Source organism: Vipera ursinii (genome assembly GCF_947247035.1).
Source record: "Vipera ursinii genome assembly, chromosome: 6".
In the NCBI taxonomy this organism is placed as follows: domain Eukaryota; kingdom Metazoa; phylum Chordata; class Lepidosauria; order Squamata; family Viperidae; genus Vipera; species Vipera ursinii.
In genome coordinates this window covers 61,946,334-61,973,460 of record NC_139515.1, presented here as the reverse complement: position 1 = coordinate 61,973,460, position 27,127 = coordinate 61,946,334, and the positions used below count along the sequence as shown (strand labels likewise).

General features: G+C 36.4%; 1 protein-coding gene across 1 annotated transcript in view; it reads right to left on the bottom strand.

Annotated features, from left to right (window-relative positions):
- Positions 1-4,930: 4,930 nt before the first annotated feature.
- Positions 4,931-27,127, bottom strand: part of FAM227A (family with sequence similarity 227 member A) — a gene marked incomplete at its 3' end in the record, with an annotated part of 30,242 nt that continues 8,045 nt past the window's right edge. Inside the window, exons 7-17 of the mRNA XM_083365370.1 lie at positions 23,841-23,987; positions 21,286-21,387; positions 19,189-19,293; positions 17,237-17,360; positions 16,117-16,224; positions 13,735-13,805; positions 13,254-13,365; positions 8,620-8,738; positions 7,600-7,783; positions 6,899-7,073; positions 4,931-5,048 (exon numbers count right to left, since the gene is read on the bottom strand). Coding sequence (XP_083221496.1) covers positions 4,931-5,048; positions 6,899-7,073; positions 7,600-7,783; positions 8,620-8,738; positions 13,254-13,365; positions 13,735-13,805; positions 16,117-16,224; positions 17,237-17,360; positions 19,189-19,293; positions 21,286-21,387; positions 23,841-23,987 — 1,365 coding nt within the window. The remainder of the gene's footprint in view (positions 5,049-6,898; positions 7,074-7,599; positions 7,784-8,619; positions 8,739-13,253; positions 13,366-13,734; positions 13,806-16,116; positions 16,225-17,236; positions 17,361-19,188; positions 19,294-21,285; positions 21,388-23,840; positions 23,988-27,127) is intronic.

Below are 27,127 nucleotides of genomic sequence, written 5' to 3'. Positions count from 1 at the left end.
GTTAAAAAAGTTAAATACTTGGGAATATATCTAACAGCAAGATGTTCAACGATAAAAGAAGGTAACTATATAAAATTACTGAATCAAATAAAACTGGACCTGGGAAAATGGAAAAACTTACAACTGTCGATGTTAGGAAGAAATCGCTACAGTGAAAATGAATATATTACAAAAATATTGTTTTTATTCCAAATGATATCTATAAAACTCAAGAAATTTTTTTTGAAGATTTAAATTCACTAATTTTAAAATTTAATTGGTAAGGAAAGAAAGCTAGAATCAAATTGAAAATTTTACAAGAAGCTAAGGAAAATGGAGGTTTTGGCTTTCCAGAGTGGGTTTTATATTATCAAGCATCTATACTAACATGGGTAAAAGAATTGATAACTCTTAGAAATAAAAGGTTGTTGTATTTGGAGGGATGTGATTTACAATTTGGTTGGCACGCTTTCTTATGGTATGGGAAAAATAAAATTCATAAGTAGTTTCAAAACCACTATATCAGAAACACATTATTACTAACATGGGAAAAAATGAAATGTAAAATATACTTGAAAATTCCAGGATGGCTTTCAACAAATGGAAGCATTTGTACATCCAAATTTATTCAGTTTTGAGAAAATATGGATGTATACAGATATTCTAAATTCTGAAGGGAATTTAAAATCTTAAACAAGAGATAGAGAATAAGGTTATTGATCTAACATGGTGAGCATACTTAGAAATGCAAGTTAGATACGATAAAGATGTTAAATTGTACGGATTTTATAAAGAGAAGATCTTGTTTGGTCAGACATTATTAACCTCTGATGAGAAATTAATTAAGAAAATGTATAACTTTTTATTGAATTTGAAAATGGAAAATGAACAAGTTAAAGAAACAATGATAACATGGGCAAAGAATTTTGGATATAATATAGATTTAGAAAAATGGCAAAACTTGTGGGAAAGAAACTCTAAATTGACAATGTCAATGCCTTACAAAGAAAACTTATATAAAATGTTTTATAGATGGCACTTGCCACCAGCAAGATTAGCAAAAATGTTTTTAAAATATGTCAGATAGATATTGGGAATGTAAACACGTCAGGTATTATGTATGGTGGACATCTGTTAAAGCAAAGAGATATTGGACAAAAATACATACTGGGCTAGAAAAGATGTTGGGAAACATGTAAACCTGAAGTTTTTTAATTAGTTATAATGCCAGAAAAGATTGATAAATAAAGTATACAGTATACTTGATTCCACATGTGATAACAGCGACAAGAATCATATTCACACAATATTGGAAAAATGAAGAAATACTACCAGAGGAAGAAATAATTTTAAAAATACTAGAACGTGCAGAAATGGACAGATTTACTTTGAGGTTGAAAGAAAAAGAATAAACAAGAAATTTTGAAAAGTGAGATTATAAAAGTCCAGTCTAGCACAATATCAATGAAGAAGAAAAATAACAGTTCTCAAAAGAAACCATATGGATTTGTAACTGGCTGACCAACCACGTTCAACACGTAGTCCTCAATGGAACTGCATCGACATGGAGGGAATTATGCAGTGGGGTACCAGAAGGCTCTGTTTTAAGCCCAGTACTCTTCAACATCTTCATCAATAATTTGGATGAGGGGATTGATGGGGAACTCATCAAATTTGCAGATGACAACAAGCTGGCAGGAATAGCCAACACTCCAGAGGAAAGGCTTAAGATACAGAAGGATCTTGACAGACTTATCTGTTGTTGAGATTCTAGAAAGAATACAGGGAAGAGCAACAAAGATGATCAGGGGACTGGAGGCTAAAACATATAAAAAATGGTTGCTGGAATTGGGTATGTTTACTTTAATTAAAAGAAAGACTACATCATAGCAGTGTTCCAATATCTTAGGGATGGATGGGTGGAAACTAATCAAGGAGAGAAGCAATTTAGAATTAAGAAGAAATTTCCTGACAGTTAGAACAATTGATCAGTGGAACAACTTGCCTCCAGAAATTGTGAATCCTCCAACATGGAAGATTTTAAAAAGAGTTTGGACAATCATTTGTTTGAAATGGTATAGGGTTTCCTGTTCTGTTCTATTCTACTCTACTCTACTCTAAAATGATTACCAAAAATTTTGCAACATAATTTGAGGTTTTTTTTTAAAAAAAATCTTCTTTCACATCCAGTTCACTGTAATTATGAATATCTATAACACATGAAGGCAGTCCTTAAACACTATATATTTACTATATGTTTTAACTTTAATGTTCACAATTATTTGAATATTGTAAATTAGCATCCAGAATATGGGCAATAATTAAAATGTTAAACCTGGAGATTTATAAAATTAATGGTACTTCTGTCTTATTGAAATAATGATTATCCCATACAGTTCTCTCACTTTCATGTTTGAAGAAAGCCAAACGTCCCTCAAGAAAATATGTTTAACTAGGCTAAACCTGTGAAGTGATGATCCTCTGAATGAAATTAATAAATGTACTTTAACAGAGACACTAACTCCTTGTGAGGAAAGGAAGTGAGCATAAAGCTATGGTTACTCAAAATGCATCAAACAACATCTCCACCTGTTCTTATCTTCATATGAATCTTTTCTGCTTTATAATTAATATTTACATATTTTATATATTAGCTTTCTTGCATTTTAGGCAAAATAATTTGTTAATAAAGCTCTTAGGATTTTTAATATATTCACAGTGACCTCCAGTGTTCTGAAACCCATTTTGATAAAACTGTTCTATGCAGTTTTAGATTTAAATATACTTATACACACATAAAGTTAAGAACCTCACTGTGTCCCATCAATAGGTGGAATAAAAGGAGGCAATCTGAGTTAGCTGGAAGACAAGGAACATAGTATAGCCAATTAAATACTAAAACCCATGGGTCATTATGCTGTTTGCAAGATAAAATCCCAATTAACAAGAGTAGTAACAATAAATGCACGATATAACAATGTGGTAATAAAACTATGGTAACAATAAACTAATATGTTCACATTGAATTTTATTATAGTGAGATTAATAACTTATCTAATCATCTTCAAATTGCACTCCTGTATTATAATTGTGTGTGTACATAGATAATAATTATGCAGTATTATCTATTGTATTACATGTTATCATATACACATAAAAATGTTATTAACTTCCATCATAGGCCACATTTTCCTGTCTAAATCTGCAATAGCCATCTAATAAATTAGAAATAACATATTGTTTAAAATGCAAAATTTGAAAAAAACTGGTATACTGTATACAAGCTATATGTGATTTTAATACAGATTTTCTCTATGGAGGCCAACTTTTATTTTGGAGTCTTGTCTCAGAGTGAAAGCTAGAAGCATAAAGTTGGCAAAGGCTGTCTTCCTTTAGCCATATGAAAGTTACATTTTTATCACAAAGGAGCTCAGAATGGCATATCATATCTACTCACTTGCTCATACCTCTATTGCTTCCCTAACCAGACATTCTGCTATGAGGTAAATTAGATAGGTAAAGTGAAGAGTTGGGCTCTGAGGTAAATTAAGAAGATGAAGTTTATCTCCTCTCAGCTCTCTCATGTCACCTTTATGCAAAGTTGTTAGTAACTTTTTAATAATTTTGGAAGTAAATTGGGCTGGGAGAGAAAATCTGGGGGGGGGAAATAATCTGCAGCTTTAGGGACAGAGATGCTGATTTCCCTTCATTCAAAATACTGCTCAGACCTTGTTTTATATGCATTTAAGTTTGACCCAAGTTGAAACAGACTGCTCTGCAGCTCAGACATTGACTTTAAAAGCACAGTTTACAGCTTCTGTGAACAGAGCTCCCAAATTGGAGGGAAAAAAGAAATTAGCTTCTCAAACAGTGTTTTTCAAATTTGCCCACTTTATGAGGTGTGAACTTTAACTCCCAGAATTCCACAGTAAATTGCCAAGATTGGTAAACATTGACATACCATTCCAAAGGATATAGAATAATTCCTAACAATTAAGAGCAGCTACACAGAAGAACAGCTTTTAGAATTTTTTTCTTATGATCAATTAAAATCTACCTTCTTTAAGCTCAATTTTTCTTGGCACATCTTCAGGAACAATTAGATCAATTCTGCTGGACTTCTATATAACAGTCCTTCAGAACTTTCAGAGGACCTATCATGTCTAGCCAGTTTCCCCTCAGAAATGTAAATTTCTAGGCCACTAATTATCTTGGTTGTTTACTTCTGCATATGCTCCAGTTTAGGAATATCCTCCTTGAAAGATACTGCTCAGAACCTAACAAAATATTATTTTATATTTTGACAAATAGAATAAAAACAATGACTTCTCTGCTATACATATTTACAATCCATATATTGTCATGATTAAATTACAACATAAATTACAACATAATTACAACTTATTACACACATACTAGTAGAATAAAATTTTTAATATTTGGAAATGCTCTTCTTTTAAAAGAGATGCTCTTTTAAACTTCATTTACTGGGGCTAAGATGGGAGAATAAAGAAAAATAACACTTTGCGCATAAGAGCTAAAATGTAGAGTTCAGTTAACAAACATTCCAAACTTAGATATTATAATTCTAAAGGAAAGAAGTATTGCTGTTTTGTATACTTATTATGAAATTGGTGTTAGAAAAGCTGCAAATAATCCAATTTAGAGTCAATATATTCTTAAACTGGACAAAGAATGAAACGGATATAACAATAAAATGAAATGTAATGAGAAAAATTATATTCAGAATAAAACAAAATTATATCCAGTTAGCATTCCCAAAACATTATCTTATTCTTCCCCCTTAATGTAATAGCACTCATTTATTTCTAATTAGCAATATATTTTCATTTAGTATCAAACCTAGATTCATTACTTTTATTTAAATTGTCATTCTGTAACATGCTTCCAGTGAACTCAATCAATGTCAGTTCAGAAGGAGAGATCTAGGTTAACTACGTTTCCCAGATGAATCTTTTGAAAACAGGGAAGGTTCTGCATCCCTCAAAGAAAGCAATTCTTTTGGTTTTTGTGCCTTTCTCTTTTTCATCTCTTCTTTTATAGCTTGTCTGCAGAATAAGATGACAAGAAAAAATTTGAAATTAATTTGAGCATAAAGTGGCAGAAGAGATATTTGAATTTTAAAGCTGAGAATAAACCTAGATTATGATTACAGCTAAAAATTGAAGCCATATTTTCTGATAAAGCTCTCAAGCAGGCAACTCGTAAATTCTTGAAATATATATGTATATATATGTATACATAAAGCCTTTCACAATGAGTCCAAGTTACAATCCAGCTACTTATGAGATAATGAATGTTTTTCATAGAATACTTATTTCATTCAAATATAGTGGGTGAGGGGGGAGGGTGGGGAGGAAACTGGGCTGCAGGAGTGAGGTATAAGAACTTGCTGTTGTCATTTATTAATAATAATAATAATAATAATAATAATAATAATAATAATAATAATAATAATAATAATAAAGTTGGAAGGGACCTTGGAGATCCTAGTCCAACCCCCTGCTCAGGCAGGAAACCCTATACCATTTCAAACAAATGGTTGTCCAGTCTCTTCTTAAAAACTTCCAGTGTTGGAGCATTCACAACTTCTGGAGGCAGGTTGTTCCACTGATTGTTCTGTCGGGAAATTTCTCCTTAGTTCTGGGTTGCTTCTATCTTTGATTATTTTCCATCAATTGCTTCTTGTCCTGCCTTCAGGTGCTTTGGAGAATAGCTTGATTCCCTCTTCTTTGTGGCAACCACTGAGATATTGGAACACTGCCATCATGTCACCCCTAGTCCTTGTCTTCATTAAACTAGACATACCCATTTCCAGCAACCATTCTTTATATGTTTTAGTGTCCAGTCCTCTAATCATCTTTGTTGCTCTTCTCTGCACTCTTTCTAGAGTCTCAACATCTTTTTACATTGTGGTGACCAAAACTGGATGCAGTATTCCAGATGTGGCCATACCAAGGCATTATAAAATGGTATTAATGGTACTTCACATGATCTTGATTCTATCCCTTTATTAATGCAGCCTAGCTCTGTGTTGGCTTTTTTGGCAGCTGCAACACACTGCTGGCTCAAAGATCCTTCTCAGAGTTACTGCTGTTGAGCAAGGTACCACCACTGTACCTGTGCACTTGGTTTTTCTTGCCTAGGTGTAGAACCTTACTTTTTTCACCATTGAATTTCATTTTGTTAGATAGTGCCCAAAGTTCAAGTTTGTCAAGATCCTTCTGTATCTAAGCCTTTCTTCTGGACTGTTGGCTATTCCTGCCAACTTGGTCTCATCTGCAAATTTGATGAGTTCCCCATCTATCCTATTTAAGCAGTTGAGTTCTCCAGTAACAGTAATATATTTAAAAGTTACTGGGATTTTTTACAGAGTAAAAAATATCACATTAATTTCAGGAATAGTGTAACATCCATACAACAGAAATGCAATTCTTATAGATTACACATGGATGTTACAAAGTAAAGCTTGGATTTTGTTGAACCGTGAAGCTTGGGGTAAATCAAGTATGTAAATGTGAGAGCAAACAAGTACAAGAATCCTTAAGGGAATGTATTGGGTTTTAGCGTAATGAATTCAGAGTGGCCAATGAAATAAGAATTAACATTAAATGCATTATGTAAGAAACAGGAAATTCCTAGAGGGAGCCCTGTTTCCCTCATGTTGATATCATGATGCTAGAATTCATTTCAATTCTTTATTAAAACAATGTCAGCCAATTCAAAAGGATGGGTAAGATCTCTTCATCACACAAGATGGTATGGAACAAAATCTGAAAATGTAGAGGAAGAAAACAGTGTGGCTGTTACATAAACTATATCTATATCCGGAAACAGTTTTAAAATGTGGGCATTATATGCATAAAATTATGTCATTTCAATATACACTTTTGGGTACCTGTAAAGTTCCTGGTTACATTTGTTCTGTTCATCAAAATTTCTCATTTCTCTGTATTGTTGCCAATAACATTTTCTGAAGGCTTTGTGATTCTGATGAAGGATATGAAAACTTTCCTTGATCACTTCTGCATATGTTTTGACAGAATCAGTGAATTTAAAAGTAAAGGAAATTTCTACTTAGAATTTTTTTCTTAAGCAAACCACAAAGAAAAAGTAATGGGTTCCCAAAATGACCTAGACATTTATATGTAAATTCAGCAGTCCATCTGCATTTAAAAGACAAAGGCCACTCTTTTGAAGACAGCAAATTCCACATTTTGGACAGAGAAAAAGGGGTCAAAGAGGCCATCTGTGTCAAAATTGAACAGCCCTCTCTCAACAGAAGGGGAGGATATGACACCATCTATCTCCAGTCTACAACACAGGCCTTTCAGCAGTTCCAAGAAGGCTCCACATCTATTTGCATAGATAAACCTCCAAGCGGCTTCAACAATTCTCTAAAAGAATGCAAATGACCAGCTGTCTGCAAGGAATATAAATCCTTCCATTCCCCACCATCCAATCAAAGCTGAAGAAGCTTCTTGGATGAGAAGCAAAACTTCTTCAAAGAAAAACAAGAAAAGTCCAGTTGCCTTTTGAAAAACCACCTTTGGGACAACCATGACCTGGATGACTGAGAATCTCCATAGACATCAATACTTCTCTTTGGAATATCATAAGGATATGGCATTGGTTTGTATATCTCCCTCCTAGAGAGAAAGATGTCACATCCTGATTTTGATTCAGTACCATGCTTCTGGAAGTAATGTTGAATTAGTGGACTGTGGCCACTAATATTGAAGCGATGCCACGTCAACTCGGGACCATAGCAAGCTGGGTGTGACTAGAACGTAAATAAACATGACTATTAGTGCTTCAGGGCTAGATCTATTACTAAAGCAACATTCAGAATGAATAATTTTTATCTTAGATGAATGATTATTCCACAAATTTGGTAATATATTTAAAATTGTTCACAATCATCCCCTTTAGATCTTGTTTCTCTATAGTTATCCTTGTCAAGAAAACTGCCAGGACATTTTCAGTTAGTCTCCAGGAATTGGACAAGATTGAACAGAAGAATATATATATATATATATATATATATATATATATATATATATATATATATATATATATATATATATATATATGTATATATATATGTATATATATATATGTATATATTAGAGAATCTGTAATCTGAATAATTTTCTTCTGAAATTGTCCTATGAATTTTGGAAAATAATTTTCTCCACATATATGAATTTTCTGATATACAATATCCAAAATATCCTAATTAACTATTTCATAAAATAAGTCATCTAAATATAGCCAGTCTTTCTACATGAGTGATGTTTATTGTCAGGCTGACTCTGAACCCATCACGATCTAAAAGAGACTGATACTGAATCTGAACCAACCCAAACAGAGAGAGTTTTGAACAACTCTCAGATTTGCAAAACATTTCTGGATCATTAGTTCATTTTAGACAAATAACTTTCATTGCCTGGGAGAGAGCTGATTTATTTTGCTACAAAATAAATCAAGCAAATATATGTTGAAAACTAAGTTATGAAGTCAAAGGCTAATTTGCACAAGAATAAGGAATACATTCTTATGTTATCCAGATCCATTAATAATTATTTTAACATTTTTATTATCCATAAATAATGTCACCTCTCGAGGAAGCATAGCTATCTTCAGTTTCTTTTTGGGTAAGTTCTGGTGTCTGCTCCATGCATCTTTCTCATTATCCTCTTTAAACTGGTCACTACTTGATATGGTATGCTTTATTTCTAAAAAGAGCACTCATTTGATAAATATTAATCATTTATTAGGAATTATATATTCAAATAACCATTAATTAATCAATAACATACACAGTTTACTTTCCAAGGGGAGCTATTACTCATATTCAGGTATGGAAGAAAAGTGACCTCATGGATGAGCAAATACATATTTATTTATTTATTTATTTATTTATTATTTAGATTTATATTTTATTAGCAGACCAAAATCAGAGTTTTTTACTACATTTATTATCATATCTTGGAACCAACGGGTCCAAAAATAAATTTCATTCAGATATAATTGGAGCTATAGAATCATTATTTTCTCAATCACTTTATTTGAAAATTGAATATTTGAGACTGGTCTATAATTAGAAAACTCTTCCAGAACAATGGAGTGCTGATTGTGTAGGGTTCATCATTTATTTTCGTAGATGAACAACTACATCAAGGAATACCTGCATTAGATTTATATGGCTGTTCATCACATCAAATCTAGGCAGCATAAATTTCATGCATTTTAGATGTGCAGATCAATAAAAAATTAATTCAATTTTCTATCTGTATTATTTAGCAAGATTTTTTATGGTTTTTAAAAAAATAATCCATAGAAAAACATGTTAATAACTGCATTCACATCTTATACAATAATATACAGAATCTTTCTGCTAATGCTGTTCAAAATTTTACAGCAATAGCGCTTAGTCTTATATACTGCTTCGTAGTGCTTTAGTGCACTGTGTAAGTGATTTACAGAGTCACCATATTGACCCCAGCAATCTGGATCCTCATTAATCCTTTGGAATTTTTTTTGTCTTTTTGAAAGCCTTCTCATTGCAGGGCTAGAGATTTGCATTTACTTCATTAAATATATGAAGTGGTAAAGAAGCTTTTGGTTCCCCTCCCCCCGGCTTTTTATGGTCTTCACTATGGCATGTGGTTCTACAGAGAAGGGCTTCAGAAACATTGTCTGGAATGAGAACTGTCAACTGACATTTCTTAGTTAAGTGGAGACTCCAGAAAATGTCACACAAAAAAAGCATATATTAAGAGAGCCCAGTGTGCTATTAGCATGATTTCAACACTAGAAAATCCTTTTTTTTTTCTTGCAGTAATTGGAACTCTTCTTATCTACACTTCCTGTTCAAAATTCCCAAAATGCCTGCCCCGCATTGATAGTGTTGCATGGTTATGTGGCATTCCAAAAAGTAATCTATACAGAGGAAGAAGCTTCTCTCAGAAGAATCCTGAAATGGCTTTTCACAAGTTAAAGGCAAAGATTAAAGAAATCTTTACCAAGATGATTTAATCTTTTATTTTAATCCCTCTTCCTGGACTATGATTTCTGAGGGATTTTCTATTCAGCTGAAATGAACCACATCTATGCATGAATTCTCTAATCTGTAGCACAGTTAGAAAAAGGAATTCTCCTCCTATGTATTGCTATGTATTCTATAGTGGCAGACAAGCATTGTATTATCTAATATAGTTTGAATGTCCAGACTGTGTATCTAACTAACTTGGTACAATCATCTGGGAAGGAACAAGCATAGACAAAATATGGTAGTCTATAAAATCCTGAAATTTCTTTAAAGGCACTTCTAGCTATTATTTGCACTTCCAAAATTATCAGAAATAGTTTAAAGGTGATCTGTGATATAAATCACCGGACCTGATGGATTACATCCCAAAGTTCTGAAGGAGCTGAAAGATGTTATTGCAGAACCATTGTATCATATCTTTAAAAAAACTTAGAGCATTGGGGAACTACCAGAGGATTAGAAAAGAGCTGATGTGGTTCCCATCTTCAAAAAAAAAAGGGGGGAGGGAACAGATCCAGGAAACTATATGAGCCAGCAGTGTGTTGCAGCTGCCAAAAAAGCCAACACAGTGCTAGGCTGCATTAACAGAGGGATAGAATCAAGATCACATGAAGTGTTAATACCACTTTACAATGCCTTGGTAAGGCCACACTTGGAATACTACATCCAGTTTGGTCACCATGATATAAAAAATGTTGAGACTCTACAAAGAATACAGAGAAGAGCAACAAAGATGATTAGGGCAGAGGTCCACAACCCCCAATCCATGGACCAGTACCGGGCCATACAAACAAGGAAAGTCACATCCACAGGATGCAGGCAGCACATGAAACCATGCCCCCTCCAGTCCACAGAAAAACCTCTCTCAACGGAACCGGTCCCTGGTGCCCCAAACATTTGGGACCCCTGGATTAGGGGACTGGAGGCTAAAACATATAAGGAATGGTTGCTGGAATGGGCTATGTCTAATTTAATGAAAAGAAAGATGAGGGGTGACATGATAGCAGTGTTCCAATATCTCAGGGATTGCCAATCAAGCTATTCTCCAAAGCACCTGAAGGCAAGACAAGAAGCAATGGATGGAAACTAATCAAAGGGAGAAGCAACCTAGAACTAAGGAGAAATTTCCTGACAGTTAGAACAGTTAGTGGAACAACCTGCCCCCAGAAGCTGTGAATGCTCCAACACTGGAAGTTTTTTAGAAGAGACTGGACAGCTACTTGTCTGTAATGGTATAGGGTTTCCTGCCTGAACAGAGTGTTGGACTAGATGACCTCCAAGGTCCCTACCAACTTTATATTAATAATAATAATAATAATAATAATAATAATAATAATAATAATAATAATAATAATTATTATTATTATTATTATTATTATTATTATTATTATTATTATTATTATTATTATCATTATTATTCTACAGACCAATCAGTCTGACATCAATACCTGGGAAGATCCTGGAAAAAATAATCAAAAAACAGATCTGTGAACATCTAGAAACAAATAAAGTTACCGTATAACTAGTAGCCAACATGAGTTTGTTAAAAACAGATCATGCCAAACCAATCTTATTTCATTCTTTGATCAAGTGACTAAATTAGTAGACCAACAAAATGCTGTGGACATAATATATTTAGACTTCAGCAACCAGTTTTGGTCACCACATTATAAAAAAGATGGTGAGACTTTGGAAAAAGTGCAAAGAAGAGCAACTAAGATGATTAAAGGCCTGGAGACTAAAACATATGAAGAACAGTTCCAGGATTTGGGAATGGCTAATCTAGAAAAGGACTAGGGGGGACATGATAGCAGTATTCCAGTATTTGAGGCTGCCACAAGGAGGGGATCAATGTATTTTCCAAAGCACCAGAAGGCAAGACAAGAAATAACAGATGGAAACTAATCAAGGAGAGAAGCAACCTGGAACTAAGAAGGAACTTCCTTACAGTGAGGACAATTAAACAGTGGAACAGCTTGCCTTCAGACGTGGGTGCTTCATCACTTGAGGTTTGTAAGAAGAGACTGGACAGCCACATCTGAAATGATATAGGGACTCCTGCTTGAGCAGGGGGCTGGACTAGAAGACCGCCAAGGTCCGTTCCAGCTTGATTCTGATTCTGATTGTTCTGTCAAACTGAAATGCTGAAAACAAGCCTACTTATTTTAGTGTGCAACAACACAAATCTCCTTACCATCGCCATCCTACCAAGGGGAAAGGGGAAAAAAACCCTCAGTAGACAAGAGCTTTGGGAAACTGGCTACTGAGGTGGAGTTACAAAGCCATCAAGCTAGCTGAAGTTCCAGCACTAGGAAGAGAGAAGAAATAAAAATTCTTGTACAATCATCAAAGGGGAGAAAGACAGTATTTTTAAAATAAATGGAGCTTCACAGGGTGTTCATCTGTAAATCAGTTCATCTTCAACAATGTTAATGCTACAGAACCAGTGCAGAACTTCTGTGCTTCCACACAATCCTTAGGGGAAAAAAGCAGTATTTTATGATCTAAGCTTGTGAATTCTTTACAAACCAACTAAATGTAGCATATTTGTATCTTTCTGTCATAGGAATATGGTTTCATGATATATAAAAATAAGACACCTTTTTATGGATTATCGCAAAACCCTACAGCGAATAGTGAGGATGGCAAAGAAGATCATCGGGGTTGCTGTTCCCTCTGTCACGGATATTTACATCACACGTTGCATCCGTAAAGCCAGAAACATTGTGGTTGATTACACACACCCTTCATACACACTCTTCACTCTTTTGCCATCTGGAAAGAGGTACAGGAGCATTTGGGCTCGGACATCCAGATTGTGTAACAGTTTCTTCCTACAAGCCATTAGAATTCTCAACACGAAGAAACTGGAACTATAAATACTTGTATTTGTAGTTTTTTTTAAGTTTTTAGTTTAGAGTTATGTGTAGTTTGTGTTCTGTTCTTTTTTTGATTTGTGTCCTCTGATGTAGCACCTTGGTCTTGGGGAAACGTTTCATTTCACTGTGTACTGTACTGTATATTGTTGAAATGACAATAAAGTCTTCTACTACTACTACTACTACTACTACTACTACTACTACTATCCATTCAATTGGAGAAAGCATTCGCCATTATTATTGCTTGCTTAGTCTGAAAACAAAGTCCCACATACATGCACTATTAAAACTGGTATTACAGAAAATTCTGCAGATGTTACCTTCACTTTCCAATGTGGTAACTTTGTTGGAAAGCTGCTTTTGATATTTTTTCCCAGATACAGTTTTCTTGGATTTTTTAACAGATATGTTAAATGTTTTCCTTGATGGGATCTATTTCAATATCAGAAAAAGAAAGATGAATAAAACATAAATATCACTTCATATTAGAATATCAAACTTTAGGAAAGAGAACTGGAGGTGTGTTACAATCATTTATGGGTTGGCATTTTTTCAAAGAAAATTTGAGTTTAAATATATTTGGCAAGTTAAGATCCTCTGCTCTGGGAAAAGAAGCAAAATAATTGTGCTTGATTGCTAAACTACAAACATTGTTTGATTTTTTTGTAAAAATGAATTCTTAATGGGCTAATAGGCATGAAATTTAGCTTTAGCATTTGATAAATTCTTTTCTTTTTCACATCCCAAATGAAATAGAAATGGCTTTATCTCAATACTAATATAAACTAATTCATATTTTACCTTCTTAATTTGCAAATGAGTTTTTCCTATTGAACTGTATTGCTTGTAGCTCTCAAACGAAATACCAGTGCCTATAGAAATAAAATAAATGTGAAATTTAATCAAGAAAGACTGGAACGCTTCTCCTGCCTTGAAACTTGGCTCTTCGAGCTGTCTGGCCCAGCCTGAGGGGTTTTAATTTTTATTGGGTTTTAGTTTTAAATTTCGGGGACTTGAATTAATTAATTGTTTTAACTGATTTTAATTTTTGTATGTTATGCTTTTAATTTTCCCTGTAAACCGCCCTGAGTCCTACGGGAATAGGGCGGTATATAAATTTAATAAAATAAATAAATAAATAAAATAAATCCAGTGCATTCTTACTACATTATTGTACTGGAACCTATTTTTAAGAGAGGAAGTGGTGAAAACACATAACCTATAGACCAGTGGTTGCGAACCTATGGCATGCATGCCAGAGGGGGCACTCAGAGCCCTCTCTGTGGGCATGTGCGCCTTGCTGTTTGGCTAAGTTTTTGCAGGAAAAAGCCATTTCTCAAGCCATTTCCTAGCCAAAATAAGCCTCCAGAGTGAGCATGCCTCACTCTTTGGCTACTTTTTTGCAGGAAAAAGCCATTTCTCAAGCCCCTTCCTAGCCAAAACAAACACTGCACAATCCACAATGCCAAACCCTAACCCCCACCACACCCCAGGGCATCTACAATGCCAAATCCTAATCCTCACCCCAGGGCAACCACATTCCTTTACTAACCTCCTTTCCAGCTCTGTTCTCTGTGTGCAGAGCAACAAAAGATCAATCTGACCTTCCAACTTCTCGCCAAAAAAAAAAAAAAAAAGATCTTGCAAAGTTGGAAGGTCTGGTTCAGGGGTAGGCAACCTCGGCTCTTTTATGACTCAAGGACTTCAACTCCCAGAATTCCTGAGTCAGCTATGCATAGCTGACTCAGGAATTCTGGGAGTTGAAGTCCGTGAGTCATAAAAGAGCCGAGGTTGCCTACCCCTGGTATGGTTGAACTTTTTTTAAAATTGGTAGTCCCACAAGCTTCTTTTGTTGCTCTGCACGCGGTGGTGGAGAACAGAGCTGGAAAGGAGGTTAGTGAAGGGAGGCTTTGGGGAAGCGAGGGGAGATGGGGAAGGGTCTGCTGTGGCCTCTGCTGCCTCACTCCACCAGCATCAGGACTTGGAGTCTTGTTTTCGCCAGGAAAAAAACATTTCCCAAGTCCCTTCCTGGCAAAAACATAGCCAAAGCGTGCCTCGCTCTTATTGAGAGCAATCCTGCGACAACAAGGATGACAAAGGAAAAGCACAATTAATTCGAAAGATGAAATCCTTAAAGTGTGGAATTCTCTGCCAAATAATTTTAAGTCAATGAAAGCACTTGGGATTGCTTTCCTTATTTTGTTTGAATCATTTTATGCTTGTGAGCAGCTGTTTTCAGATTTGAATTATATCAAATCTGACACCAGAAACAGACTAATAGATGATCTGAGTGCTGCATGTGTTGCTCTCAAACGTACGAAGTATGGGCCAACTTTAAACAAATGATCAGCATGCATACAACAGCAAAAATCACATTAATTGTTCAAAAGCATGCCAAATGCAAACTTTTACCTTTCAATAAAAAGTTGTTTGTATCATTGAAAGCTTTGTTATTGTGTTTTTCTTTTAAGGTAAAAGATGTTAATGTATGAATTGTTTTTTCTAAACTAAAACCTCAGTATTCAGGGTAAATTGCCATGTTGGCACTTTGTGATAAATAAGTGGGTTTGAGGTTGCAGTTTGTGCACTCGGTCTCTAAACGGTTCGGCATTACTGCTATAGATTGTTCTTCATCTATGATCACGGTTGTTTTAACTTGCCATTTATCCATATGCAGAAAATTTCAGGTATTGTGTAGGTACATAATCCTGAGAAAATTAAACCAAGTGTCTAGACTTATATTATAGTTAGTATAATAGAGTGGATTAGAAAGTAGTAAGATGACTTGCAATAGCATTTACATCTAGATGCTCACATTCTACAAAATCTCAGACAAATTGAGCACTGTTTTTCAGATTAATCTATTTACTACAGTTGATTAAGATGTACTATTAATATTTTACTAAAACTAATTTTGCAAGCAAATCATATATTTAACACTAATCTATGACAGCTCTATACATTTCATTTTCACTTCTTGGCACGATTGAAATATAATAAATATAATATAATAAATATAATAAAAGGGAAACTGGCATATTGTTTGAATTTTACTGATGTAATTTTTTTCCTTTACCATGTAATACTTTATAATAGTTCATAATGAGAAACTACTTCATTTAAAATCAATGATCATTTTCCTTTATGTAAGAAAGATAACATAAATGTTATCAGGATTTTTACCAGTCCCTATTTTTTTATTTCTTGACATCAAATCTTCTCTCCTTGATCGTTCTGGTTCCAGCTGGGAGTAATCCCATTTATTGAAACTTCTTGGTTCATGCAGTGTACCTAACAAGGTTGTGCAAAAAAGAATTCATAGTAAAAATCATAATCTAGTGGATGCTGTTGAGTATGAGTTAGATTATATGCGGAAACAAAAGGAGAGGGAGAAATTTAAAGAACTAAATGAATTCAAATTAATATACATGTATTTTCAAATAGCACCTTCTATCTGATTATGTAAAGATCATTTGAAGAGATTGACATTTATTGTTCCCAAGAAGTCTGTATTCATACAGCCAAGAGGGATAGATCTGTTTAGTTCCAGCACAACATCATATTTTTTTCAGATTATGAACCACTTGGGTTCATAACTGGGAAAAAGGCTTTGGTGCATATATCTTGCAACCTGGGCCATCCACATATGTTGAGATTCCAACTGATATGATTTCTAAGCAGCCCAGGCAACACAACTGAACTTTAACTCATATATTGGTAGACAGTGACAACCATCCTAAATAAAGGTACATTAGCTGCCTAAGGCAGTAAAATTCCAAGTATTCAAGCAATCAGAAAAAAATTGGAGAACCTTTTTTAGATCTTTTGCCTGACCTACTAACTACAGGATAACTGTTAAAAGGTTATAACACCAGAAGTTAATAAAACACTACAGTATGGGTGTGGAGTATGCTGTCTTTATAAACAGCATTCTTTCATATGCCATATTACATGCTGTGTTTAAATGTTTTTTTCATAAAGTTACCTAAGTGACATAAAAAATACTGTGCTTAAGAAATACAAGGACAAATTCTCTTGGCATATAACTAGTTGAAACAACAAAGAATCTTAAAAAAAACATTTTAAAGAATTATTATTATGGCACACTTTGGCCTCTAGTTCACAAAAACCTATGCAATAATCAACATTTTTGTTGCAATAGTTTAAAAAACTAATTTTTGGAAGGTGCAAGTAGTAGATTCATCCCTTGATTCCCATCTAGGATGAGTAAGCAGAAAGGCAGTGACTGCGTGTTCAAAACCTATATGACCATTCCTTGAGTAAGGATATCATAGCATCTCACCTCCCAGCCACTCGAAGAATACATCACAGAGCTGGGCTTTGAATTCAGAGGTATTAAACCAGGACCTCGGGAAACAGGAGCAGAAGCAGATGTACACAGCTTGACTCAGTAGTGATGGAAAAAACTAAAAACTCAAACAAAGCAGGAGTGTGGGTGGGAAATCTCAAATAAATCTATGGCAATTGTATTTGAGTATTTAAATTTCTCAACCAATTATTTTTCAACCTGTATGATAAGAATATTAAACCTCCTTAAAATCTTTTCAAAAGTCCCTCAATTAAAAGTTTAATGATTGGCAGTCAGATAATCGTCATCTTCTCTCCTAACCTTCTACAGGAGAGAACTGACAGAGCGAGTGGGAAGAGTCAAATGGGGACTTAATCCAGAATTCCTACATGGGCCCGAAGGTGTCCGAATTCCCTCTCCCCCTGAATACTGTTGAATCTTATCTAGTTTCGCTCAGATATAAACAAGAAGATTTCTGTGTATAGGCTTGAGCAATGATTTATTCCAGTAGCAATCATTACATAATTACTCAGATGGTGATATTGCATTTAACTTACTCCTCCAAAACCATAGTTAAGTTTAAGTTTTAAGTTTATTGAATTTATATAGTGCCCTTTTCCCATAGGACTCAGGGCAGTTTACAAAGTATTTAAAAACATCAATACAATACAAGAGTTAAAAACAGTTAAAATAATTAAATTTGATCCCTGAGGGGGAAAAAAAAAACCAACCTCTCAGCCTAGGCAGGAAAGCTCAAAGAGCCAGGTCTTCAAGTCCCGGCGGAATGACTGAAGGTCGGGGGCAGTCCTAAGCTCCACGGGCAGCTGGTTCCACAGGGCAGGCGCACCCACTGAGAAGGCCTTCCCCCTGGATGTTATCCGCCGGCAGTCTTTTACAGGCGGCACCCTGAGAAGGCCCTCCAAGTGGGAGTGCACAGGACGAAGGGAACTTGATGCCGGCAGTAGGTGTTCCCTCGCCACAAAAGTAAAGATAGCAAATATATACTTTTGGCGGATTAAATTACAGTTTAAAAAAGATGTAGGCCGGAGTACCTCAGGGAACATCTGCTGCCGGCATCAAGCTCCCTGCGCCCTGTGCGTTCCCACAGAGAGGGCCTCCTCAGGGTGCCACCGATCAGAGAATGTCGATTGGTGGCCCCCAGGGGGAGATCCTTCTCTGTGGGCACTCCGGAGCTGTGGAATCAGTTACCGGTAGAGCTCCGGATGGCGCCCGATCTTCACTCCTTTCGTCGCGATCTCAAGACGTTTTTGTTTGTACAAGCCGGCCTAGCCTGATGGGGATTGGTGGGGGTTTTTTTATTTATTTTTTTATTTTTTATGTATTCTTAATTTTATCTTGGGGTTTTATAATTGTATATCAATTGTTTTAAACTTGGGCAATCATTTAATTTCTTTTTAATATTTGTATTTTGTATTTTACTCTTGCCCTGTGAACCGCCCTGAGTCCTCAGGGAGAAGGGCGGTATAGAAATATTATTAAATTAAAATTAAATTAAATTACATAGATACTGAGTTGGTATTAATGAAAAGTAGAGAGAAATTCACATTCAAGTGAACTTCCATATTGCTTGAAAACTAGTTCCTAGAAATAAGTACTGTAACAGAGGAAAGTTATTGACAGAAATACTGACCACTTATGAAGATAAAGTTCATCTTTATTTTTATCTATTATTCTTAGGAGGGGGAAGCATTGGTATTAACCAGAAATCAAGAAGAGATGGCATACATTTTACACAATAAGAAGTCATAAGCTGATTATTGAAAAAGAAACCATAGTGTAATATTCAATAGTGTCCCAGTTTTAACCTTATATTTAAAACTTCTTCCTGTATTTCTAAAATTTAAATCATATCACACTTAAGATTTGATTAAAAAAATAACACTAATATTGCTTATAGTCCAGTATTTCTTAAAATCTTTACTCACCTTGAGGATACATTCCTGGTTTGAAATGCTGTGATTGCCTAATAGAATGCTGGCATAATTTTCTGCAATGCGTTCAAACAAGTGCCCCTGAATTTCTCGATTTGGCTATTGGGAGAAGTATAAATTGCATGGTTATTGAAGGCATATTTATTTAACCACAGTGCCGTGGCAATGGAATTTTAGGAAGGAAAACTAATGACAAGAAGCCTAAAGTAAAAGCATATTGTCATTAGATGTAAATGGGACTGCCTCTGAGAATACAGATAGTCCTTAATTTACAACAGTTCAAAGTTATAACAACACTGAAAAAAGTGACTTATGACCATTTTTCTCATTTATGTTGTAGCATTCCCCATGGTCATGTGATCAACATTCAGATGCTTGGCAACTGAGTCATATTTATGATGGTTACAGTATCTTGGGGTCATATGATCACCTTTTGCATGTTAAATTATAGACTTCGGAGGTTCATCAGCCCTCTTCAGTGCTACCATTTAAGGACAATCTATCTAAGTTTTGAATTAACATTTGTAGCATGTATCCTATATTCAGACCTTATACAGTTCTATATGAACAGTTAGATTGTAGATGGATTTTATTTTCACAGTTGTCAAAAATAAAACTTAACACATCTCAGACTTCTAGTAAAATCTACTTCTCTATGTTCCTAATTTTCTTTTCAAAAAACCTCCAATACACCAGTAATTTAAGTTTCCTAAATAAAAGAAAGCTATCCCTCAATTCAAGGCTACTCAGGCAATTTTACTTAAGAAATATAAATTTGAAGGGAGGGAAGGAAGGAGGGGAGAGGGAGTTAAAAGGGAAGGGGAAGGGGGAAGGCAGGAGGAAGGAAGGAGGAAGGATTATATACTGCACGGGTGTCAAATTTTTGTCATACGATGTACTGTGATGTATTGTGACTTTTTTGCCTTTGCGGAGCCGGGGTGGGCATGGGCTTTGCGGGGCTGCCAGTTTGACACCCAATATACTGTATCAGTCTGCCAAAAACAAGACAGACAGACAGACATTGTCTGATTCTCTCCTCCTGCATTATCCTTGTAGTAATCTTTTAAATTTGTAAGTTTGATGCTCTGGATTGCAATATTCACATTTTTGAGATATATTTTTTAATTTTAATTTAATTTTAATTCCATTTATATCCCGCCCTTCTCCGAAGACTCAGGGCGGCTTAAAAGCTTAGCAGTAGCCCTCATTCTATGTATATGCCTGCTTATTAGGGCTTTCACACACACCCCAAGCGGCATTATTACAAAGTCAGCTTAATTGCCCCCAACAATCTGGGTCAGAAACGACTTTTTCTCTCCCCTATACAAAATTGTTAACATAATACCTTAGTGAATATAATAAATATGTACTTCACTGGTTTTAATAACATCATTGTTTTAACATTATACGATACAGAATCACAGAGCTAGAAAGGAAACTTAGGTCAGCAAGGCACAGGTAGTCCTCAACTTATAATCACAATTGAGCCCAAAATTCCCATTGCTAAGTAATACAGTTGTTAAGTGAGTTTTGTCCCATTTTACGATCTTTCTTGCCAGAGTTGTTAAGTGAATCACAGCAGTAAGTTAGTTACATGGTTTAAATTGAATTTGGCTTTCCCATTGACTTTGCTTGTCAGGAGGTCGCAAAAGATGATCACATGACCCCAGGACACTGTACTGCCACAAATACATGTCAATTGCCAAGTGTCTGAATTTTGATCACATACTATGGGAATGCTGCAACAGTTGAAAGTGTGAAAAACTCACTCCACCTTTTCAGTGTTGTAACTTGGAACCTCACTAAACAAAAGGTTGTAAGTCGAGGACTACCTGTACGCCTATTAATGCAAAAATCCAAATTAAAGCAATAGTTATAAGACTTTTTTTAAAAAAAAAACTATTATATTTTTTCTTTGCCAATATTTCAAAATTCTGAATAGCTTATTATAATTTTATAATTATATAGAACATATTAGAGATATAGATTTATTTTAAAACAGGTAAAATGATGTAAAAATGGTGAACCAAAAATGAAAAATTGGAGAAATGGAATTTAATAATCTAATCAATAACCACCTCCTATCCTTACATGATATAAGTGCAGGAATTGCCACCAGAAACTATCCAGCAAAACAGCTCGGATGCTTGGAGCATCAAAAAACCTGTGCAGCATTTTCACAGCCCACTTCGTCTGTAAAGAAACAAAAGAGTAACACCATAGTCTATATCTGTCTTCCCTCCTATGTTACGAACCCTCCACAAGTGTGGAATTGCAATTCTCTGACTTCCCTCTATGAATGGACAAAGCCTGGCAATAATGGGACTTGCTATCTTGTACATCTGAAGGAGGTCAGCTGGAAAGTACTAGTCAAGATATTTTAAGAACTGTCTGAAAAGAATATTTTACTGTATATTTACTCCATCATCTTGTTTTACCTTAGACCTAGGGGCCCTAATCAGAACTATATTAAGCAGTCATAACAAGGGGTTTAAATTATATCTTGAATCTCAATTCTCTGAATTGTGAACTAATCTGAATAAGTAAGCATAGTTAAAACCTGAAAAGAATAGTTAAGATCATGCTGTCAAATGAACCAATTCAAACTGTAAAACTTTATCCTGTGTAACTAAATGATGGCGTCTTTTGTGCATACCAGGTGGTTGCATCTAGATACTCTATTAATTAGAAAGATAACTAAATAACAACAACAACAACAATAAAGTTGGAAGGGACCTTGGAGGTCATCTAGTCCAACCTCCTGCTCAGGCAGAAAACCCTATAGAATTTTGGACAAATGGCTGTCTAGTCTCTTCTTAAAAACTTCCAGTGTTGGAGCATTCACCGCTTCTGGAGGCAGGTTGTTCCACTGATTAACTGTTCTAACTGTCAGAAAATTTCTCCTTAGTACTAGGTTGCTTCTCTCTTTGGTTAGTTTCTATCTGTTGCTTCTTGTCCTGCCTTCAGGCACTTTGGAAAATAGCTTGACCCTCCTCTTTGTGGCTATTGGAATAATGCTAACATGTCCCCCCTGGTCCTTCTCTTCATTAAACTAGACCACGGGTCGGCAGCCCGCAGCTCCGGAGCCACATGCGGCTCTTTGAGCCGTCTCCTGCGGCTCCCAGTCGCCCGGTGCGCGCGCACCTCTTCAAACGGGCAGTGGTGCACGCGCACCTCCGCCCGAACGGGCAGTGGCGCCGCTCGTCGGGAAAGCTGCCGCGGCCCGTTTGCACAGCTGCCGCGTTTGTCCATGTTTGACAAGCACGGCAGGTCTCCCAACAGGTGGCGGCAGTTTGGAGAGGTGCGCGCGCACTCTCCAAACCACCGCCGTCCCGTTTGCACAGCTGCCGTGTTCGTCCATGTTTGACGAGCGCGGCAGGTCTCCCAACGGGCGGCGGCGGTTTGGAGAGCGCACGCACACCTCTCCAAACTGCTACCGTCCTCTTTGCACAGCTGCTGCGTTCGTTCGTGTTTCTTTCAAACGTGGAGGAATGCAGCAGCTCTGCAAACAGGGCGGCGGTGGTTTAGAGAGCTGCGCAGCTCCCCACACCTCCGCCTCCACATTTGAAGAACTGCTGCATTCATCAAACGCAGAGGTTTGGAGGTCCCAGGAGAGGGGGAGGGCGCTCGGGTGGCTCTGGCGGTGCCCGGGCTGAAGGCGCCGCCGCAACCCAGTGCCCGTCGCCTGCGAGTCCGTCTCTCCCCCCCCATGTAAGCTGGCGGCACTGGGCAGCGACAGGTGCGTGCAGCTCAGGATGCGGTGCGGGCGTAGGGGGTGGTGTATTTTTTGCTTGTTTTGCGCATGCGCATGCGCGCACACATTTTGCGGCTCCCACTTTTTTGTGTGTATGACAGAACCGGTTCCGAGTGGCTCTTTTGCTGTTTCGGGTTGCTGACCCCTGAAATAGACATACCCAATTCCAGCAACCATTCCTTATATGTTTTAGCCTCCAGTCCCCTAATCATCTTTGTTGCTCTTCTCTGCACTTTCTAGAGTCTCAACATCTTTTTTACATCGTGGTGACCAAAACTGGATGCAGTATTCCAAGTGTGGTCTTACCAAGGCATTGTAAACTGGTATTAATACTTCACACGATCTTGATTCTATCCCTCTGTTAATGCAGCCCAGCACTGTATTGGCTTTTTTGGAAGCTGCAGCACACTGCTGGCTCATATTTAAGTGATTGTCCACTAGGACTCAAAGATCTCTCTCACAGTTATTACTATTGAGCAAGGTATTACCTATACTATACCTGTGCATTTGTTTTTTCTTGCCTAAATGTAGAACCTTACTTTTTTCACTATTGAATTTCATTTTGTTAGATAGCGCCCAGTGTTAGTCTGTCCAGATCCTCCTGTATCTTAAGCCTGTCTTCTGGAGCGTTGGCTATTCCTGCCTTGGTGTCGTCTGCAAATTTCATGAGTTCCCCATCTATCCCCTCGTCCAGATCTACTGTACTCATTTGAAACTGAGCAAGTAAAAAAACAAAATCCCTGTGCAGTCATCACCAGGGGGCATTATGGCCATATATATTATATCAGGTGCTAATAGATATTAAAGCAAGTAAATATATGGTTAATCTATCCCTACTATTTTTCTCCAGAACTAAGAGTATTGCCACATAAACCCTGAAGGTCCAAACTACCTTCCCAACTACAGTTTTACTCTGAGCACGAATCACTTTCTCCAAAATTGCATTCAGCTCTATTCCATTAGGCAGTGGTGTCATTTCCTCTTCATGATATCCTGGGTAATGATACAACTCTACAAGTTTATTCTTTTCTGTGATCATCTAAGGATCAAAGGAAGAAATAATATATGAGAAACATAGGAAGCCCATAATTCAATAGGTTCTACTTAAGCAATCTGTTAAAAAAAATGAATGTCCGTCTGCCTAATAAAATGGATGTGGTTAGCTACCTTTCAATCAAGGTGCAATATTGCCCAGAATATATTAAGTTCAATGTATAATGTGTTGGTAAATAAGTCAAACTAGGGACTCACTGTACCAAGCAAAGCCCTATTATTCTTGTAGTGATGAACTAAGGCTTATTAAGCAGGATTCAGGCCTCAGATCCGATTAAAGCAGCCATTGTAAGTAAAAGCTAAGTAAAATGACAGTTACCAAATACAACAATAAGCCAGAACATACTGCCTTATGCTTCCTGATCTTTATAGAATTTGCAGATTACATTTGCTTGCACAGAGTGTGACTATGGGCCAAGCTACATCATTTATTGGCTCTTTTAAGCACTTCTTTTACTAAAAAAAACACTATTAGGAGATTTTAAATTGATAGGGGAGGGACAATGCATATGATTATTCTAGTATGTATGGAGTATTTTAGGTTCTTCCTCACATATAAGTGGTGCACGATGACAACAATAAATTCTACATCCTTAAAATTCTACATTATTTCCATAACAATATTTACTATTATGAATACTGTTTTATTTAATATAATTATAATTATTAGGAAAATAGTATTTTTATTTTTGTACAGACTATATTATAGTCCAACCTCAAAGCATGGGATTCATAACAAAGTCTAGATCTTCCTTTAGCACGAACGACCAACATGAGTGTACCAAATGGAGCTTTATAAAGTCATTCCAGGTCCAGCTATGGTATACCTGAAACAAAGGTTGGATCCTGGTAGATAAAGTAATCTGTCATTTATACCAATCAGAGCTTACTTCTCTGGGCTTAGCAGTAAGTACAACTAGGAGGAAAATTTTCTCAGGGGAGAAAAGGATTTATTTATTATTTATTTATTATTTAAATTTATATACCGCCCTATTCCCGTAGGACTCAGGGTGGTTTACAGGGAGAATTAAAATACATAGCATACAAAAATTAAAAGCAGTTAAAAACTATGATTAAATTACAGTCCCTGAAGTTAAACTAAAACCCAATTAAATTAAATTAGTTAAAACCCCTCAGTCTGGGCCAAACAGCTCGAAGAACCAGGTTTTCAAGTCCCAGCGAAATGAGCGAAGGTCGGGGGCAGTCCTGAGTTCCGTGGGAAGTTGGTTCCATAGGGCCGGCGCGCCCACAGAGAACGCACTTCCCCTGGGAATAACCCGCCGGCATTCCTTAACCGGCGGTACCCTGAGAAGGCCCTCCCTGTGGGAGTGCACAGGACGATGGGAAGTTGATGCCGGCAGCAGGTGTTCCCTTAGATAATCCGGACCCAAGCCATTTAGAGCTTTATAGGTCATTACCAGCACCTTGAATCTCATTATTATCTGCCACATATAGTAATTCTAACAGAATTCATATCTACCTGGGCTAATAATTATCTACCAGGTGTTTCAGTTCATGCCTGGTTTGGCCTTTAACCACAACTCTTAGTTATAATATAGATTCTGGGTTATTTTATAGACTACATTAAGATAACTTCTTGAATGTAATATAGAATAGCGTTTTTAGGACTTAACTGGAAATCAACAACAACCACTAATGTTATATTTAAAGTATAAATATATTATGGCTAGTGGTTGAGGAAACAATGGAAAGGAAGGGGAAAATCTATTTACTATGTCTTTTTCTTTTTTAAAATCTATATATGGTGTTTCCTTTGTTCTGTCTTATTGCTTTTCCTCCTTTTATATTTCAGTATTTTAACAATACTTTTTTTTAAAAAATGTTAATGTTCAAAACTATTGTCTAAATCAGGAGTAAGGAATGATTTAACATGTAGAGGTGAGGCCAAATCTTCAGCAGGTGTGGCAATAATATAAAATGAATATGAATATCTATCTATCTCTTGTCTGTAACTTTTAACTCAGTGAAACGGTGCAACATAGAACAAAATCTTTTCAACCAAGGTACCTCATATGGGTTAACTTATAAAATGCCCCCAAAATCTGGGACCCATGACCCCCATAGAATTGAAATTTGGCAAATCTTATAAAATCATCATAAAATATTTTATGACATAATACAAAATGTTATAGCACATTTCTTGTGGTCAATTCCTGATACTTGATTATATTACACAATTCAGTATGACCTACTTTCAAGGCAGATGCATCTCTGAATATCTCCCTGAATTTTAGGCACTTTTCAAGTACATTAGAAGCTTTACTGAAAAACTCAGTGCTAAAGGTTTGAGGAATCTGGTAAGGAAATCTCTCTGAAATGATGATCCAAGGGTTCATTGATTATTTAATGTTACATATACATGGAGAAAGCTAAGATTTTATTTTTTCTATACCTTCAGAGTTTCTTGTTTTTTATAACTACTTTAATTTTATTTTAGAGGATTTGCACTATGATGATGTAGGTATTTTGCCTAAATATGGTGGCAAATTATACTGTAAAGGTGTAATAAGCAGACTCAGATCAGGTTCTCGGATTTTAAAAAAAAAATCTGGGTCATAGATTGCTTACTCTTTACTCAATGCTAAATACAGGTAGTCCTCGAGTTATGTGTGAAATGGAGCCTGCCCATTCAACTTGTAATTCGAAAACTCATAGAGTGAATCCCGTACCTTGAACGAGATCACTCCCTTGGTCGTTAAGATGCACGTGGCTCATTAAGCAAACATGAGGTACCTCAGGGTAGGGAAGGCCATGGAGGGCCTAGTGATGGAACAGGCCCCCAAGGCCAGGGAACCCACTAAGATATCACATGCTTTCTCCTCCCTTCCTTCCACGCCAGACTCACCAGGAAAAGATCCGTATTATCTCTGCCACGGTTCCTGCTGCCGTTTGGATCTGAGGCCAGGGAACGCTTCTGCGGCCTTCCCGCGGCCCGATGGGGCCTGGAAAACACCTTCAGAGCCCAGATCGGGCCCCAGGGGTGCGCGGAAGCATTCCCTGGCCTTAGATCTAGGCAGCAGCAGCCTGAAAAACATCTCCAGACCCCGGATCAGCCTGGGGGGGGCATGCAGAAGCGTTTCCCGGCCTTAGATCCAGGCAGCAGCA